The sequence below is a fragment of the Cherax quadricarinatus genome, chromosome 2 (genome assembly GCF_038502225.1).
Source record: "Cherax quadricarinatus isolate ZL_2023a chromosome 2, ASM3850222v1, whole genome shotgun sequence".
NCBI classification, from domain to species: domain Eukaryota; kingdom Metazoa; phylum Arthropoda; class Malacostraca; order Decapoda; family Parastacidae; genus Cherax; species Cherax quadricarinatus.
In genome coordinates this window covers 75755664-75772390 of record NC_091293.1, presented here as the reverse complement: position 1 = coordinate 75772390, position 16727 = coordinate 75755664, and the positions used below count along the sequence as shown (strand labels likewise).

General features: G+C 39.4%; 1 protein-coding gene across 2 annotated transcripts in view; it reads right to left on the bottom strand.

Annotated features, from left to right (window-relative positions):
• Nucleotides 1-16727, bottom strand: part of mRpL47 (mitochondrial ribosomal protein L47) — a 48719-nt gene that overhangs the window by 9032 nt on the left and 22960 nt on the right. For both annotated transcript variants that reach the window (XM_070088983.1, XM_070088988.1), the window contains one exon: nt 2860-3004. In XM_070088983.1, coding sequence (XP_069945084.1) covers nt 2860-3004 — 145 coding nt within the window. The remainder of the gene's footprint in view (nt 1-2859; nt 3005-16727) is intronic.

Here is a 16727-nt window from a genome sequence, read left to right as displayed (position 1 = left end):
CAAAAACATGGTAGCAGCTTTTTCTCATGCACTGCGTGCTGCAAAATTAGTTTTATATGGTGCACACTTACCACACAGATGCATTCTCTCATATCTAGGCCCAAATTTACCACTCACAGCTTATCTGAGTGAGCTGAGTTCATGACATGGTACTATGGCTTGAACCCTGGCTTCAAAACCAACAAGGCTAGCTGATACAATTGCAACCATAATTCACCATAGCCTCTCCTCACTTAGCGACATACTCATTTACCGCTGACTTGGACTTACGATGGGCTCTCTGACCAGTATGCATACTTAAACAATGGATATTAGAGCTGATTTCCTCTATTCTGTTATTACAATACAGTGGAACCCCGAATATTGGCCGTAATCTGTTCCAGAAGGTCGGCCTAAATTTGAAACAGCCTAAATTCGAAGCAATATTTCCCATAAGAATTAATGTAAATACAATTAATCCGTTCCAGACACCCAAAAATAATAAAACAAATACATTTTGTAAAGTTTAACTATAGTTTTACATACACAAAACAATGATAAATAAATATAAACATTACATACCTTTATTGAAGACTCTTGTTGGCATGTGGAAGAAGGCAAGAAGGGGAGAGGGAGTTGGGGTTATTGTTTGGAAGGGGAATACCCTTCCATAATGACTTCAGATAATAAATCCCTCTCTTGAGTTACTTCCCTTCTTTGTCTTTTAATGGCACAAGGACCAGCTTGAGAATCACTGGACCCCTGTTGCACAAAATATCTGTCCAGAGAGCTCTGTCTCCGGTGCCTCTTTAATAATAGCTAAATTAAAGATTCCTCTAGTTTATAATATTAAATGACTCTAAATTATATAACTATGGATTATTTGACTGGTGTGTAAAGGTAGAAAGTTGAAAGTGAACACAGAAAAGAGTAAGGTGATGAGAGTATCAAATTATTTAGATAAAGAAAAATTGGATATCAAATTGGAGAGGAGGAGGAGTATGGAAGAAGTGAATGTTTTCAGATATTTGGGAGTTAACATGTCAGCGGATGGATTTATAAAGGATGAGGTTAATCATAGAATTGATGAAAGAAAAAAGGTGAGTGGTGCATTGAGGTATATGTGGAGGCAAAAAATGATATCTATGGAGGCAAAGAAGGGAATGTATGAAAGTATAGTAGTACCAACACTCTAATATGGGTGTGAAGCTTGGGATGTAAATGCTGCAGCGAGGAGGCAGTTGGAGGCAGTGGAGATATCCTGTCTAAGGGCAATGTGTGGTGTAAATATTATGCAGAAAATTTGGAGTGTGGAAATTAGGAGAAGGTGTGGAGTTAACAAAAGTATTAGTCAGAGGGCTGAAGAGGGTTTGTTGAGGTGGTTTGGCCATTTAGAGAGAATGGATCAAAGTATAAATCTGTAGGGGAAGGAAGGTGGGGTAGGGGGTCGTCCTCGAAAAGGCTGGAGGGAGGGGGTAAAGGAGGTGTTGTGGGAGAGGGGTTTGGACTTCAGCAAGAGTGCATGAGCATGTTAGATAGGAGTGAATGGAGACAAATGGTATTTGGGACCTGACGAGCTGTTGGAGTGTGAGCAGGGTAATATTTAGTGAAGGGATTCAGCGAAATCGGTTATTTTATATAACTGGACTTCAGTCCTGGAAATGGGAAGTACAATGCCTGCACTCGAAAGGAGGGGTTTTGGATATTGGCAGTTTGGAGGGATATATTGTGTATTTTTATACGTATATACTTCTAAACTGTTGTATTCTGGGCACCTCTGCAAAAACAGTGATTATGTGTGAGTGAGGTGAAAGTGTTGAATGATGATGAAAGTATTTTCTTTTTGGGGATTTTCTTTCTTTTTGGGTCATCCTGCCTCGGTGGGAGACGGCCGACTTGTTGAAAAAAAAAAAAAGTTTAGGTAGGAAACTAGGCGAATGGAAGAGTTCAAAGGCTAGGTGTGAAGTACCTAGTGGATCCTTTGTATCTCTCCACCCTCACTTATACCGAGTTGATGTCAAACCTGAGCATTCTACTCAGGGCAGTTCGCTCTTACCTTGGGTAGTGAACATTACCAAAGAGGCTCTCCTAGTCCCTCGGTACTATCTCCAGAATAGTCTTCGGAGCAGAATTTCAGTAGTGAGCTCTGATTCTCTCGGGAAAGCAGTGGTACCAAGAGACCTTGTGAAGTGGTTCAATTTAGAGGAAGTGACGTAAATCCTCTTTATTTATGTTATTGTGTTAAGACAGTACAGACAGTTGTAGACTGTGGTGCCATGTTAGAGAAGTTGATTACCCTACATATACATGTATATATATTTATACGAGAGTGAAAGAAAAGGCCTATTCAAAGTGTTTACACCCCTCCTAAGAGTAAGGAGGTTGTATGATTTATTTATTTTACTAAGTGCCCTGAAAAGCTTAGTATATTCTTAAATAAAATCCGGAAAAGACCCTAAAGATCTCATTTCACCTTGTATGACTCAGATTGTGAGTAGTACATCGATACTTCCTAGCATCTGCTTTACTTTTGTTACGATAAACACTAAACAAATCAGTGGTCTACAGGCCAGAATCGTAACACCCATTCTCTCACACGTAGGCCTACCAGCTTTCTCTCACTTGATTTGAAGCCGCTAGAATTTTGGCGTATTAATACATCAAAATCACTGGCTCGTAAGACGTATTTATACGACAAAGACAGTCAAAGGGTTAAAACTGGTCATGTCCAGCTTTAGACTTGGTCATGTCCAAGTCTCAAGCTAGTGAAAGCAGAAACTTTCAGTGACTGGTTGTTGATACACTGCACAGTCTAACAAAAACTATTTTAATTCTTCACGAACACTGCTGTAAGATGAATCTCTTAAGGGAATAACTCACCTTAAAGCTCTTCTTTTTTCCAAGAATTCCTTTTCTTTCATAAGCCTCTGGAAATTGCGCACATCCTGCCATTTACTTATTGTATCCTCTGATTCGTGATCCATAGGAACAGGGTGCTCATCAAACATTTTATGTACTTCGCGACCTGTTGGAAATTAATAAATGAAAATCTGTTCAGAAGACATGTACACACCTAGCAAGCTTTTATTGTGACATTTCAGTCTATGTAGAGCTTAATAATGCTTGTTGTGTACTTGGCTTTACTTCAGTATTGTCGGGAGTACACGTCTGTATACAAATCTATTAAGAGTGGTAAATGTTTTCAACTTGTAAATGCTATATGTCCAACTTGAAACATCACCTTCGGAATGCTGAGTAAGCTAAGAGGAAGACAGAAATTAAATTACTTTAATCATTCACATGTTAGGGTAAGATATAAACAGCTATTGGAGGATAGATGGGCTAATGAGAGCATAGGCAATGGGGTCGAAGAGGTATGGGGCAGGTGTAAAAATGTAGTGTTAGAGTGTTCAGCAGAAGTTTGTGGTTACAGGAAAGTGGGTGCAGGAGGGAAGAGGAGCGATTGGTGGAATGATGATGTAAAGAGAGTAGTAAGGGGGAAAAAGTTAGCATATGAGAAGTTTTTACAAAGTAGAAGTGATGCAAGGAGGGAAGAGTATATGGAGAAAAAGAGAGAGGTTAAGAGAGTGGTGAAGCAATGTAAAAAGAGAGCAAATGAGAGAGTGGGTGAGATGTTATCAACAAATTTTGTTGAAAATAAGAAAAAGTTTTGGAGTGAGATTAACAAGTTAAGAAAGCCTAGAGAACAAATGGATTTGTCAGTTAAAAATAGGAGAGGAGAGTTATTAAATGGAGAGTTAGAGGTATTGGGAAGATGGAGGGAATATTTTGAGGAATTGTTAAATGTTGATGAAGATAGGGAAGCTGTGATTTCGTGTATAGGACAAGGAGGAATAACATCTTGTAGGAGTGAGGAAGAGCCAGTTGTGAAAGTGGGGGAAGTTCGTGAGGCAGTAGGTAAAATGAAAGGGGGTAAGGCAGCCGGGATTGATGGGATAAAGATAGAAATGTTAAAAGCAGGTGGGGATATAGTTTTGGAGTGGTTGGTGCAATTATTTAATAAATGTATGGAAGAGGGTAAGGTACCTAGGGATTGGCAGAGAGCATGCATAGTTCCTTTGTATAAAGGCAAAGGGGATAAAAGAGAGTGCAAAAGTTATAGGGGGATAAGTCTGTTGAGTATACCTGGTAAAGTGTATGGTAGAGTTATAATTGAAAGAATTAAGAGTAAGACGGAGAATAGGATAGCAGATGAGCAAGGAGTCTTTAGGAAAGGTAGGGGGTGTGTGGACCAGGTGTTTACAGTGAAACATATAAGTGAACAGTATTTAGATAAGGCTAAAGAGGTCTTTGTGGCATTTATGGATTTGGAAAAGGCGTATGACAGGGTGGATAGGGGGGCAATGTGGCAGATGTTGCAAGTGTATGGTGTAGGAGGTAGGTTACTGAAAGCAGTGAAGAGTTTTTACGAGGATAGTGAGGCTCAAGTTAGAGTATGTAGGAAAGAGGGAAATTTTTTCCCAGTAAAAGTAGGCCTTGGACAAGGATGTGTGATGTCACCGTGGTTTTTTAATATATTTATAGATGGGGTTGTAAGAGAAGTAAATGCGAGGGTCTTGGCAAGAGGCGTGGAGTTAAAAGATAAAGAATCACACACAAAGTGGGAGTTGTCACAGCTGCTCTTTGCTGATGACACTGTGCTCTTGGGAGATTCTGAAGAGAAGTTGCAGAGATTGGTGGATGAATTTGGTAGGGTGTGCAAAAGAAGAAAATTAAAGGTGAATACAGGAAAGAGTAAGGTTATGAGGATAACAAAAAGATTAGGTGATGAAAGATTGGATATCAGATTGGAGGGAGAGAGTATGGAGGAGGTGAAGTTATTCAGATATTTGGGAGTGGACGTGTCAGCGGATGGGTCTATGAAAGATGAGGTGAATCATAGAATTGATGAGGGAAAAAGAGTGAGTGGTGCACTTAGGAGTCTGTGGAGACAAAGAACTTTGTCCTTGGAGGCAAAGAGGGGAATGTACGAGAGTATAGTTTTACAAACACTCTTATATGGGTGTGAAGCATGGGTGATGAATGTTGCAGCGAGGAGAAGGCTGGAGGCAGTGGAGATGTCATGTCTGAGGGCAATGTGTGGTGTGAATATAATGCAGAGAATTCGTAGTTTGGAAGTTAGGAGGAGGTGCGGGATTACCAAAACTCTTGTCCAGAGGGCTGAGGAAGGGTTGTTGAGGTGGTTCGGACATGTAGAGAGAATGGAGCGAAACAGAATGACTTCAAGAGTGTATCAGTCTGTAGTGGAAGGAAGGCGGGGTAGGGGTCGGCCTAGGAAAGGTTGGAGGGAGGGGGTAAAGGAGGTTTTGTGTGCGAGGGGCTTGGACTTCCAGCAGGCATGCGTGAGCGTGTTTGATAGGAGTGAATGGAGACAAATGGTTTTTAATACTTGACGTGCTGTTGGAGTGTGAGCAAAGTAACATTTATGAAGGGATTCAGGGAAACCGGCAGGCCGGACTTGAGTCCTGGAGATGGGAAGTACAGTGCCTGCACTCTGAAGGAGGGGTGTTAATGTTGCAGTTTAAAAACTGTAGTGTAAAGCACCCTTCTGGCAAGACAGTGATGAAGTGAATGATGGTGAAAGTTTTTCTTTTTCGGGCCACCCTGCCTTGGTGGGAATCGGCCAGTGTGATGATAATAATAAAAATGTAAATACTAGTACAAGATGCTAGTAACAAGATGATACATTTTAAGAGTAATATATGCAATAAAAAACAAACCATACAGAACCATAATAAAAAAAATAGCTTTTATCTACAAGACATTTTTCCTAAAGCTCAAAGAAAAAGTTGAGAGCATCCTGTACATACATTACAAACTGTACTCTTAACCAATATGAAATGAATACTTAACATGGTGATTCATGTATAATCTCTTCCATATTATTTTACTCTTCCATACCCACTCATAAGGTGGAATACTACAGGATAAAAATGGAATCTCGTCATGTCCCTCAGGGGCATCTGTTTGCCTATCTGAATGACCTGGTTGGTCATGTACCTGAACTTACTTTGCCTACAACTGATTCTGTTTTTTTTAGCTGGTCTCAGCATTCTCTGACTATTCTGGTCAGAAAATTGAGAATATTTGTTTGAATGTGGGCTCGATTCGATTGAATGTATGTTCTCTGTGATTGTTCTGACTTGTACTATATCAGATTACAATAGTACCTTGGTACTCAAACTTAATTCATTCCAGAAGGTTCTTTGAGAGTTGATCTGTTCAAGTACCAAACGAATTTTTCCCATAAGGAATAATGTAAATTAGATTAATCTGTTTCAGACTCCCAAAAATACACTTACAAAAGCATTTTAACAAACTTTACAAGCCTAGCATGCTCTGAACACTTCACTACCTGTATCAGCACTCATTCCAGGAGTGTTTTTCAAGAAATTGGAATGCAGATGTTTTGCTTTTTTGCAAATTAAGGTCTCAGAAACACTATCACCAGCTAACTGTTTTTCATTGATCCAAATTAACAATATCTCATCCTCTTCAATTATTTGTGATCTTTGTTTCATAACTGCTTTCATTTATGTTGCAACATCAGCCTTTTTAATGGCCTCTTTATTTTCAGTATAGTAGAGATCATAGATTTCGCCATGCGAAACTCGGTAGCTAGATCAGACACCCAGGCACCGCTTTCATATTTCACTATAAGTTCTTTTTTCATCTCTATTGTGACTCTTAACCAATTTTCCTTTTGGTTGGCTGTTATGAGAGAGCCACAAAATTTGATTAACACAAGCCTATCCGATGTTATCCTGACGCCAAATGACTTCGAACAGGCGATAAATGACATGCCCATGCACTCTGCCCCAGGGCCAGACTCATGGAACTCTGTGTTCATCAAGAACTGCAAGAAGCCCCTATCACGAGCCTTTTCCATCCTATGGAGAGGGAGCATGGACACGGGGGTCGTCCCACAGTTACTAAAAACAACAGACATAGCCCCACTCCACAAAGGGGGCAGTAAAGCAACAGCAAAGAACTACAGACCAATAGCACTAACATCCCATATCATAAAAATCTTTGAAAGGGTCCTAAGAAGCAAGATCACCATGCATCTAGAAACCCATCAGTTACACAACCCAGGGCAACATGGGTTTAGAACAGGTCGCTCCTGTCTGTCTCAACTATTGGACCACTACGACAAGGTCCTAAATGCACTAGAAGACAAAAAGAATGCAGATGTAATATATACAGACTTTGCAAAAGCCTTCGACAAGTGTGACCATGGCGTAATAGCGCACAAAATGCGTGCTAAAGGAATAACAGGAAAAGTCGGTCGATGGATCTATAATTTCCTCACTAACAGAACACAGAGAGTAGTCGTCAACAGAGTAAAGTCCGAGGTAGCTACGGTGAAAAGCTCTGTTCCACAAGGCACAGTACTCGCTCCCATCTTGTTCCTCATCCTTATATCCGACATAGACAAGGATGTCAGCCACAGCACCGTGTCTTCCTTCGCAGATGACGCCCGAATCTGCATGACAGTGTCTTCCATTGCAGACACTGCAAAGCTCCAGGCAGACATCAACCAAATCTTTCAGTGGGCTGCAGAAAACAATATGAAGTTCAACGATGAGAAATTTCAATTACTCAGATATGGTAAACATGAGGAAATTAAATCTTCATCAGAGTACAAAACAAATTCTGGCCACAAAATAGAGCGAAACACCAACGTCAAAGACCTGGGAGTGATCATGTCGGAGGATCTCACCTTCAAGGACCATAACATTGTATCAATCGCATCTGCTAGAAAAATGACAGGATGGATAATGAGAACCTTCAAAACTAGGGAGGCCAAGCCCATGATGACACTCTTCAGGTCACTTGTTCTATCTAGGCTGGAATATTGCTGCACACTAACAGCACCTTTCAAGGCAGGTGAAATTGCCGACCTAGAAAATGTACAGAGAACTTTCACGGCGCGCATAACGGAGATAAAACACCTCAATTATTGGGAGCGCTTGAGGTTCCTAAACCTGTATTCCCTGGAACGCAGGAGGGAGAGATACATGATTATATACACCTGGAAAATCCTAGAGGGACTAGTACCGAACTTGCACACGAAAATCACTCATTACGAAAGCAAAAGACTTGGCAGACAATGCACCATCCCCCCAATGAAAAGCAGGGGTGTCACTAGCACGTTAAGAGACCATACAATAAGTGTCAGGGGCCCGAGACTGTTCAACTGCCTCCCAGCACACATAAGGGGGATTACCAACAGACCCCTGGCAGTCTTCAAGCTGGCACTGGACAAGCACCTAAAGTCAGTTCCGGATCAGCCGGGCTGTGGCTCATATGTTGGTTTGCGTGCAGCCAGCAGCAACAGCCTGGTTGATCAGGCTCTGATCCACCAGGAGGCCTGGTCTCAGACCGGGCCGCGGGGGCGTTGACCCCCGGAACTCTCTCCAGGTAAACTCCAGGTCCAGGTATCACTAATCTTCTTAGGCCCCATGGTGACTTATTTATACAAATAATATAAAGAAACACCAAAAAAAAATGCGAAGAAACATGAAATAGTTTACATCAAAGTTCTGACAGGTCATGTTTGTTTGGTCGAGTGCCGAGCAAACGGTCGACTACCAAGTGATTTTTAACCGAACAAAGCATTTGAATACCGAATTGTTCAAAATGGGAGCTGTTCGAGTACCAAGGTACTATTATATTTCTCAGTGTGCTCCAGCTGGCAAGGAGGAGGTTCTGGGGTATATCACAGGTAGTATGACAAACTGAGCATTAGATCCTATAAATATTTCAAACAACTCGCCTTCATATGAAAATGCTGTCCCTTCTATAACTAAGTTGATCAATCATTATTTTCAAAGCAGATGTTTTCCACAATCAATGAAGGAGGCTTTGGTCTATCTGTTCTTCAAGATGCCTTTCCACGATTCAGTAATTAAACTATTGTCCTATTCCTAATTGTACATTTTTTCTAAAGTGACTGGGTGTGCTATTTTTGATCAATTGTTTCCTTTCCTGTAGTTGTAGTGGAGAAATGCTTTACCATGTGGTTCAATCTACGCATAGAGCATTTCATTCAATTGAGAGAACTTTGTGTAGATTTTATGATGATTTGGTATTGAACACTTGTTTAAGAAAGGCATCACTGTTAATTTTGTTGAATCTCTCTAATGCCTTTGATACTGTTGGTTACAGATTACTAATAAATAATCTTTTTGGGTGTGGCTTTAGGGACACTGCATTGTATGAAGTCTTACCATCCTGCCTGGTCATATTGAGTAGTAATCAGTTATTTTGTATCTGAGCTATCTCCTTTGCTTTATGACATGCCTCAAGGCTGTGTTCTTGGACTGGTATCATTTACTGCCTATGTTAGTGGCTTAGCCTTACTGATGGATCCCCATGAGGATGATTGTCATTTTTATGCTAATGATACAAAAGTTTATATCTGGCTTCTAAATGTGGAAGATGCAAGAAACCTGCTTTAGTTCTCTTTTGCTGGATATTCAGACTTGAATGACAAAAAGATAATTGAATTAAATGAGAGCAAGACAGAGCTTTTGATTGTCAGGAACACCTCAAAGTTTGGAGATTTTCATGTCTTTGATTGAGGTACTCTCAGTTTGCAGCCTGTGGGATCAGTGAAGGCACTGGGTGTCTACCTGGATTATTCATTGTAATTTGCTAGCCATATCAACCAAATTGTTAAATCTTGCAATTTTCATATTTGTAATTTTCATGCTGTCAGAAAGCATCTTGATACAAAGAGTATCTTGGCCTTGAGTCACAAGTATATCTCCTCTTGAAATGATTGTAGTAATTGTTTGTGGATTTGGTTAACTACTACTCCCATCCCCATCCCCTCTCATATATATTCTGGCTGCCTACCCTTTGTGTTTCTGTGTGACTAGTTAATGATCCAAGTCAGACCAAAGCATCACCACAAATTTCTCTCTTATGTGTGGGTTATTTGTGTACTTGCTAAAAAAAACTTCAATCTGTAATGAATCTTGCAGCAAGCTTGGTATTTTCACTCTTAATTAGGGTTCCCACTAGTTCCTGCTTGTATGGGCTGCACTGGTTCCCTATCAAGACAAGAACTGAATTTAAACTATCACGAAATTCAAAAAACACCAATTTAAAAATTTTTTTTTTTTTTTTTTTTTAAAAAAGTCGGCCGTCTCCCACCGAGGCAGGGTGACCCAAAAAAGAAAGAAAATCCCCAAAAAGAAAATACTTTCATCATCATTCAACACTTTCACCACACTCGCACATTATCACTGTTTTTGCAGAGGTGCTCAGAATACAACAGTCTAGAAGCATAAACATATAAAGATACACAACATATCCCTCCAAACTGCCAATATCCCAAACCCCTCCTTTAAAGTGCAGGCATTGTACTTCCCATTTCCAGGACTCAAGTCCGACTATATGAAAATAACCGGTTTCCCTGAATCCCTTCACTAAATATTACCCTGCTCACACTCCAACAGATCGTCAGGTCCCAAGTACCATTCGTCTCCATTCACTCCTATCTAACACGCTCACGCACGCTTGCTGGAAGTCCAAGCCCCTTACCCACAAAACCTCCTTTACCCCCTCTCTCCAACCCTTTCGAGGACGACCCCTACCCCGCCTTCCTTCCCCTATAGATTTATATGCTTTCCATGTCATTCTACTGTGATCCATTCTCTCTAAATGACCAAACCACCTCAACAACCCCTCTTCTGCCCTCTGACTAATACTTTTATTAACTCCACACCTTCTCCTAATTTCCACACTCCGAATTTTCTGCATAATATTTACACCACACATTGCCCTTAAACAGGACATCTCCGCTGCCTCCAACCGTCTCCTCGCTGCTGCATTTACCACCCAAGCTTCACACCCATATAAGAGTGTTGGTACTACTATACTTTCATACATTCCCTTCTTTGCCTCCATAGATAACGTTTTTTGACTCCACATATACCTCAACGCACCACTCACCTTTTTTCCCTCATCAATTCTATGATTAACCTCATCCTTCATAAATCCATCCGCCGACACGTCAACTCCCAAGTATCTGAAAACATTCACTTCTTCCATACTCCTCCTCCCCAATTTGATATCCAATTTTTCTTTATCTAAATCATTTGACACCCTCATCACCTTACTCTTTTCTATGTTCACTTTCAACTTTCTACCTTTACACACATTCCCAAACTCATCCACTAACCTTTGCAATTTTTCTTTAGAATCACCCATAAGCACAGTATCATCAGCAAAAAGTAACTGTGTCAATTCCCATTTTGAATTTGATTCCCCATAATTTAATCCCACCCCTCTCCCAAACACCCTAGCATTTACTTCCTTTACAACCCCATCTATAAATATATTAAACAACCATGGTGACATTACACATCCCTGTCTAAGACCTACTTTTACCGGGAAGTAGTCTCCCTCTCTTCTACACACCCTAACCTGAGCCTCACTATCCTCATAAAAACTCTTTACAGCATTTAATAACTTACCACCTATTCCATATACTTGCAACATCTGCCACATTGCTCCTCTATCCACTCTATCATATGCCTTTTCTAAATCCATAAATGCAATAAAAACTTCCCTATCTTTATCTAAATACTGTTCACATATATGCTTCAATGTAAACACCTGATCTACACATCCCCTACCCACTCTAAAACCTCCTTGCTCATCCGCAATCCTACATTCTGTCTTACCTCTAATTCTTTCAATTATAACCCTACCGTACACTTTTCCTGGTATACTCAGTAAGCTTATTCCTCTATAATTTTTACAGTCTCTTTTGTCCCCTTTCCCTTTATATAAAGGGACTATACATGCTCTCTGCCAATCCCTAGGTACCTTCCCCTCTTTCATACATTTATTAAACAAAAGTACCAACCACTCCAACACTATATCCCCCCCTGCTTTTAACATTTCTGTCATGATCCCATCAGTTCCAGCTGCTTTACCCCCTTTCATTTTACGTAATGCCTCACGTACCTCCCCCACACTTACATTCTGCTCTTCTTCACTCCTAAAAGATGGTATACCTCCCTGACCAGTGCATGAAATTACTGCCTCTGTTTCTTCCTTAACATTTAAAAGTTCCTCAAAATATTCTCGCCATCTACCCAATACCTCCATCTCCCCATCTACTAACTCCCCTACTCTGTTTTTAACTGACAAATCCATATTTTCCCTAGGCTTTCTTAACTTGTTTAACTCACTCCAAATTTTTTTCTTATTTTCATTAAAATTTCTTGACAGTGCCTCTCCCACTCTATCATCTGCTCTCCTTTTGCACTCTCTCACCACTCTCTTTACCTTTCTTTTACTCTCCATATACTCTGCTCTTCTTATAACACTTCTGCTTTGTAAAAACCTCTCATAAGCTACCTTTTTCTCTTTTATCACACCCTTTACTTCATCATTCCACCAATCACTCCTCTTTCCTCCTGCCCCCACCCTCCTATAACCACAAACTTCTGCCCCACATTCTAATACTGCATTTTTAAAACTATTCCAACCCTCTTCAACCCCCCCACTACTCATCTTTGCACTAGCCCACCTTTCTGCCAATAGTCGCTTATATCTCACCCGAACTTCCTCCTCCCTTAGTTTATACACTTTCACCTCCCTCTTACTTGTTGTTGCCACCTTCCTCTTTTCCCATCTACCTCTTACTCTAACTGTAGCTACAACTAAATAATGATCCGATATATCAGTTGCCCCTCTATAAACATGTACATCCTGGAGCCTACCCATCAACCTTTTATCCACCAATACATAATCTAATAAACTACTTTCATTACGTGCTACATCATACCTTGTATATTTATTTATCCTCTTTTTCATAAAATATGTATTACTTATTACCAAATTTCTTTCTACACATAGCTCAATTAAAGGCTCCCCATTTACATTTACCCCTGGCACCCCAAATTTACCTACTACTCCCTCCATAACATTTTTACCCACTTTAGCATTAAAATCCCCAACCACCATTACTCTCACACTTGATTCAAAACTCCCCACGCATTCACTCAACATTTCCCAAAATCTCTCTCTCTCCTCTACACTTCTCTCTTCTCCAGGTGCATACACGCTTATTATAACCCACTTTTCACATCCAATCTTTATTTTACTCCACATAATCCTTGAATTAATACATTTATAGTCCCTCTTTTCCTGCCATAGCTTATCCTTCAACATTATTGCTACTCCTTCTTTAGCTCTAACTCTATTTGAAACCCCTGACCTAATCCCATTTATTCCTCTCCACTGAAACTCTCCCACCCCCTTCAGCTTTGTTTCACTTAAAGCCAGGACATCCAGCTTCTTCTCATTCATAACATCCACAATCATCTCTTTCTTATCATCTGCACAACATCCACACACATTCAGACTTCCCACTTTGACAATTTTCTTCTAGAGTCATAATAAACAATTTTTATTTACACAAAAACAGATATGCTTTATTTATCAGATAATAAAATATAACCAGGAAAGATTGGTCATGGTTTACAACATCCCAATAATTGAAACAGATTTATCAAGAACCCATAGAGCAGACTAAGGGTTGTAGGAGGGCCTTACCCATCTTCCAGAAATCTGGCAAAAATCAAGTAAATATTTCCAATTCTTTGACCTCAATTTCAAGCTACTTCATCCTGAAAGAAATCAAAATCATCTCTATGTCAGTAGTATATCTTCCATTCTTTCAAATGATACCAAGAAACAGCCAATAAAACCTAAAAACTATCTGAGAAAACACCTCAAAGTCACTATTTTAAACCTTACATATGGTCACAGTTTTAATTTTTCCCATCAATCACCACGTGGGGCAGGATTTTTTAATACTGTGCACACTTACCGAACAGACTCATTCTCTCATATCTAGGCTCATATTTATAGCTCACAGCTTACCTGAGTGAGCTGAGCTCATGACAGAACTGTCAGGAGCCCTGGCCTCAATGACATAGCTCTATGTGACAGATAGTGAAAAGGTTAATGAACAGAGGAAATGTTTATTTTGGACCCTAATTTTAAATTAGTATTTTTTTAAATTTGTGTGTATTTGCCAAATTACCAGCTTTTGTGCACTTTATAAGGTAATTGTAATACTTGAATGAGCAGTTATTTATGCTCAATAAATAGAACATAAGGCATTCTAGAAAAATAGCCAAGAATTTGGTCAAACATAGCAATGGAGCTGACTTAAAATAGGACTCAAAATAGGCTAAATCGCTGATGCATATATTACGCAAAGACCACTAACTTTGCCCCTGCATAACTCCATGAGGGGAAATCTCTCTATCTCAACTGTATAATATTGAAGAGATTGGTTGGTTTTAGTAATGTCTATCTTCCCACATGCTAGCCTTTCAGCATGAACAAAGAACAGGCTGCAAACTTAACAAACATTGCTTCTAAGTATTATGCTGCACTAATGCTGATGGTATGCACTACTTAAAGCTGACAGTCACTGGCAAATCAGCACAGCTACAGGCTTTAAAGGCTTGTACAAAAAAAGTTGCATATCAATCACTGTATTACAAGGTTAAGATTGGACTTTTTTTTTTTTTACACATTTCATCCCTGAGTAACCAAGCACCAACTAGACTTGATTCCAACAAAGTCTAGGCTCTTCTCTTGCTTGAAAATGCATATGTTTACCCAAAGAATTAAAAAATTATCAGCAGTGATGATAAATTAAGGCCATGTTTCTACCCACTAATATCACCTCCCTGGATTACTGCAGCCTGTAAGAGGTTGTACCAGTCAAGATACTTAAGATGAGGTCTGTTGCATTGATCACTTCCATACAACGGATTTTTATTAACCCTTTGAGGGTTGAGACCCCTGCTTGTAAACTTGTTCCCAGGGTTGAAGAATTTAAAAAAAAAAAAAATTATTATTTTTCTTATGAAATGATAAAGAATATTTTTCCGAAGATAATGCAACCCAAAGCACAAAATTTGATGGAAAACTCTCGTGAAGTTAGCAGTCTCAGCGATATTTATGCATCATTGATTTTGCCCACTTTGAGCCCTATTTTGGGCCAATTCTATTGCTCCAGTCAACCAAATTCATAGCTGTTTAGCTAGAACTCCTTTTATTCTATCGGCTGAGTACAAGAAACTGCCCATTTATGTATTTCAACTTTATTTATTTATTTATTTATTTAGTATTTTAAGCATACAAACAGAGGTACAAAAAATACAGGTAAGAGCAGCATGCCAAAGCCACTTATATGCATAGCATTACGGGCTGGCTTAAAATTAACTTAAGATTAACTAAGCAATGATGAAATCAGTGATAAAACATTATTGTAAACAGATAACTATAAAGCACAAATGAGTATTACAAAGACAGGTCATATGGTTGCTTGCATTGCTGTACATTCAGTCGGATGGAGTATTCTGTTAGGTAGTGTATTTAAAAAAATAATAAAGTTATATTGGGTTCTAGGTTTAACATTTGTGTGATATAATTGTGAGTAACATATAGGATATACAATTTATAAGGTTCAGTTATTCAGTATTTATTTGGTTTTGAGTGAGTAAGTGATCTTTGAGAAGAGACTTGAATTTATGAACAGGTAGTGTTTCTTTTATATTTACAGGTAATGAATTCCAGATTTTAGGGCCTTTTATGTGCATTGAGTTTTTGCATAGCGTGAGATGGACACGAGGAACATCAAAGAGTGATCTGTGCCTTGTGTTATGGTCATGTGTTCTGTTGAGGTTGGCAAGGAGATGTTTGAGGGGAGGGTTAATATCAGAGTTAAGTGTTCTATGTATGTAATAGGTGCAATAATAAGTATGGATGTTTTGTATGGTGAGTAGGTTGAGTGTTTTGAATATTGGTGGAGTGTGTTGCCTGTAGTGAGAATTTGTTATCATTCTAACTGCAGCCTTTTGTTGGGTAATTAGTGGTCTGAGATGGTTAATTGTTGTTGAGCCCCATGCACAAATTCCATAGGTGAGATAGGGGTAAATAAGAGAGTGATAAAGGGCCAGGAGGGCTGACTGTGGAACATAGTACCGTATCTTCGATAGTATGCCTACAGTCTTGGAGATTTTCTTAGAAATTTGTTGTATATGTGTATGAAATTTGAGTCTATTATCGAGGTGGATTCCTAGGAATTTTCCCTCTGTTAGTTTTGTGATAGGTGATCCGTTTATTGTTATGTTAAGAGGTACATCTGTAGCTCTGTTACCAAACTGAATGAAGTAGGTTTTGTCAATGTTTAGTGTAAGTTTGTTAGTCCTCATCCAGGTAGATATTTTCTGTAATTCGGTGTTTACAGTATTGGCTAGCGTGACTGGGCTCGGGTGAGAGAAGACGTATGTAGTGTCATCTGCAAAAAGTGTGGGTTTGAGTAATTGCGAAGCATTTGGTAGGTCATTTATGTATAGGAGAAAGAGAAGAAGGCCAAGGACACTTCCCTGTGGGACACCAACTGTAATTGGTTGTGCGGAAGGCCAATTTCAAAACAGGGTCCAGAATAAATACTGTAAACATTCCTGGCACTAAAATAACATTTTTCTCTGTTTATTACTCACATCTCCAGGCCCCTCATATCACACTTGCTTTACATTTTGAATTTTTATTCACACAAAAAATAAAACATTTACTGTTATTCAGACTACTGCATAATGGTAATAATTGTATAAATAATGTCAGTGATTTCATGAGTGCATATTAGATCCACCAGTTGGCGTGTATTGGACACATGA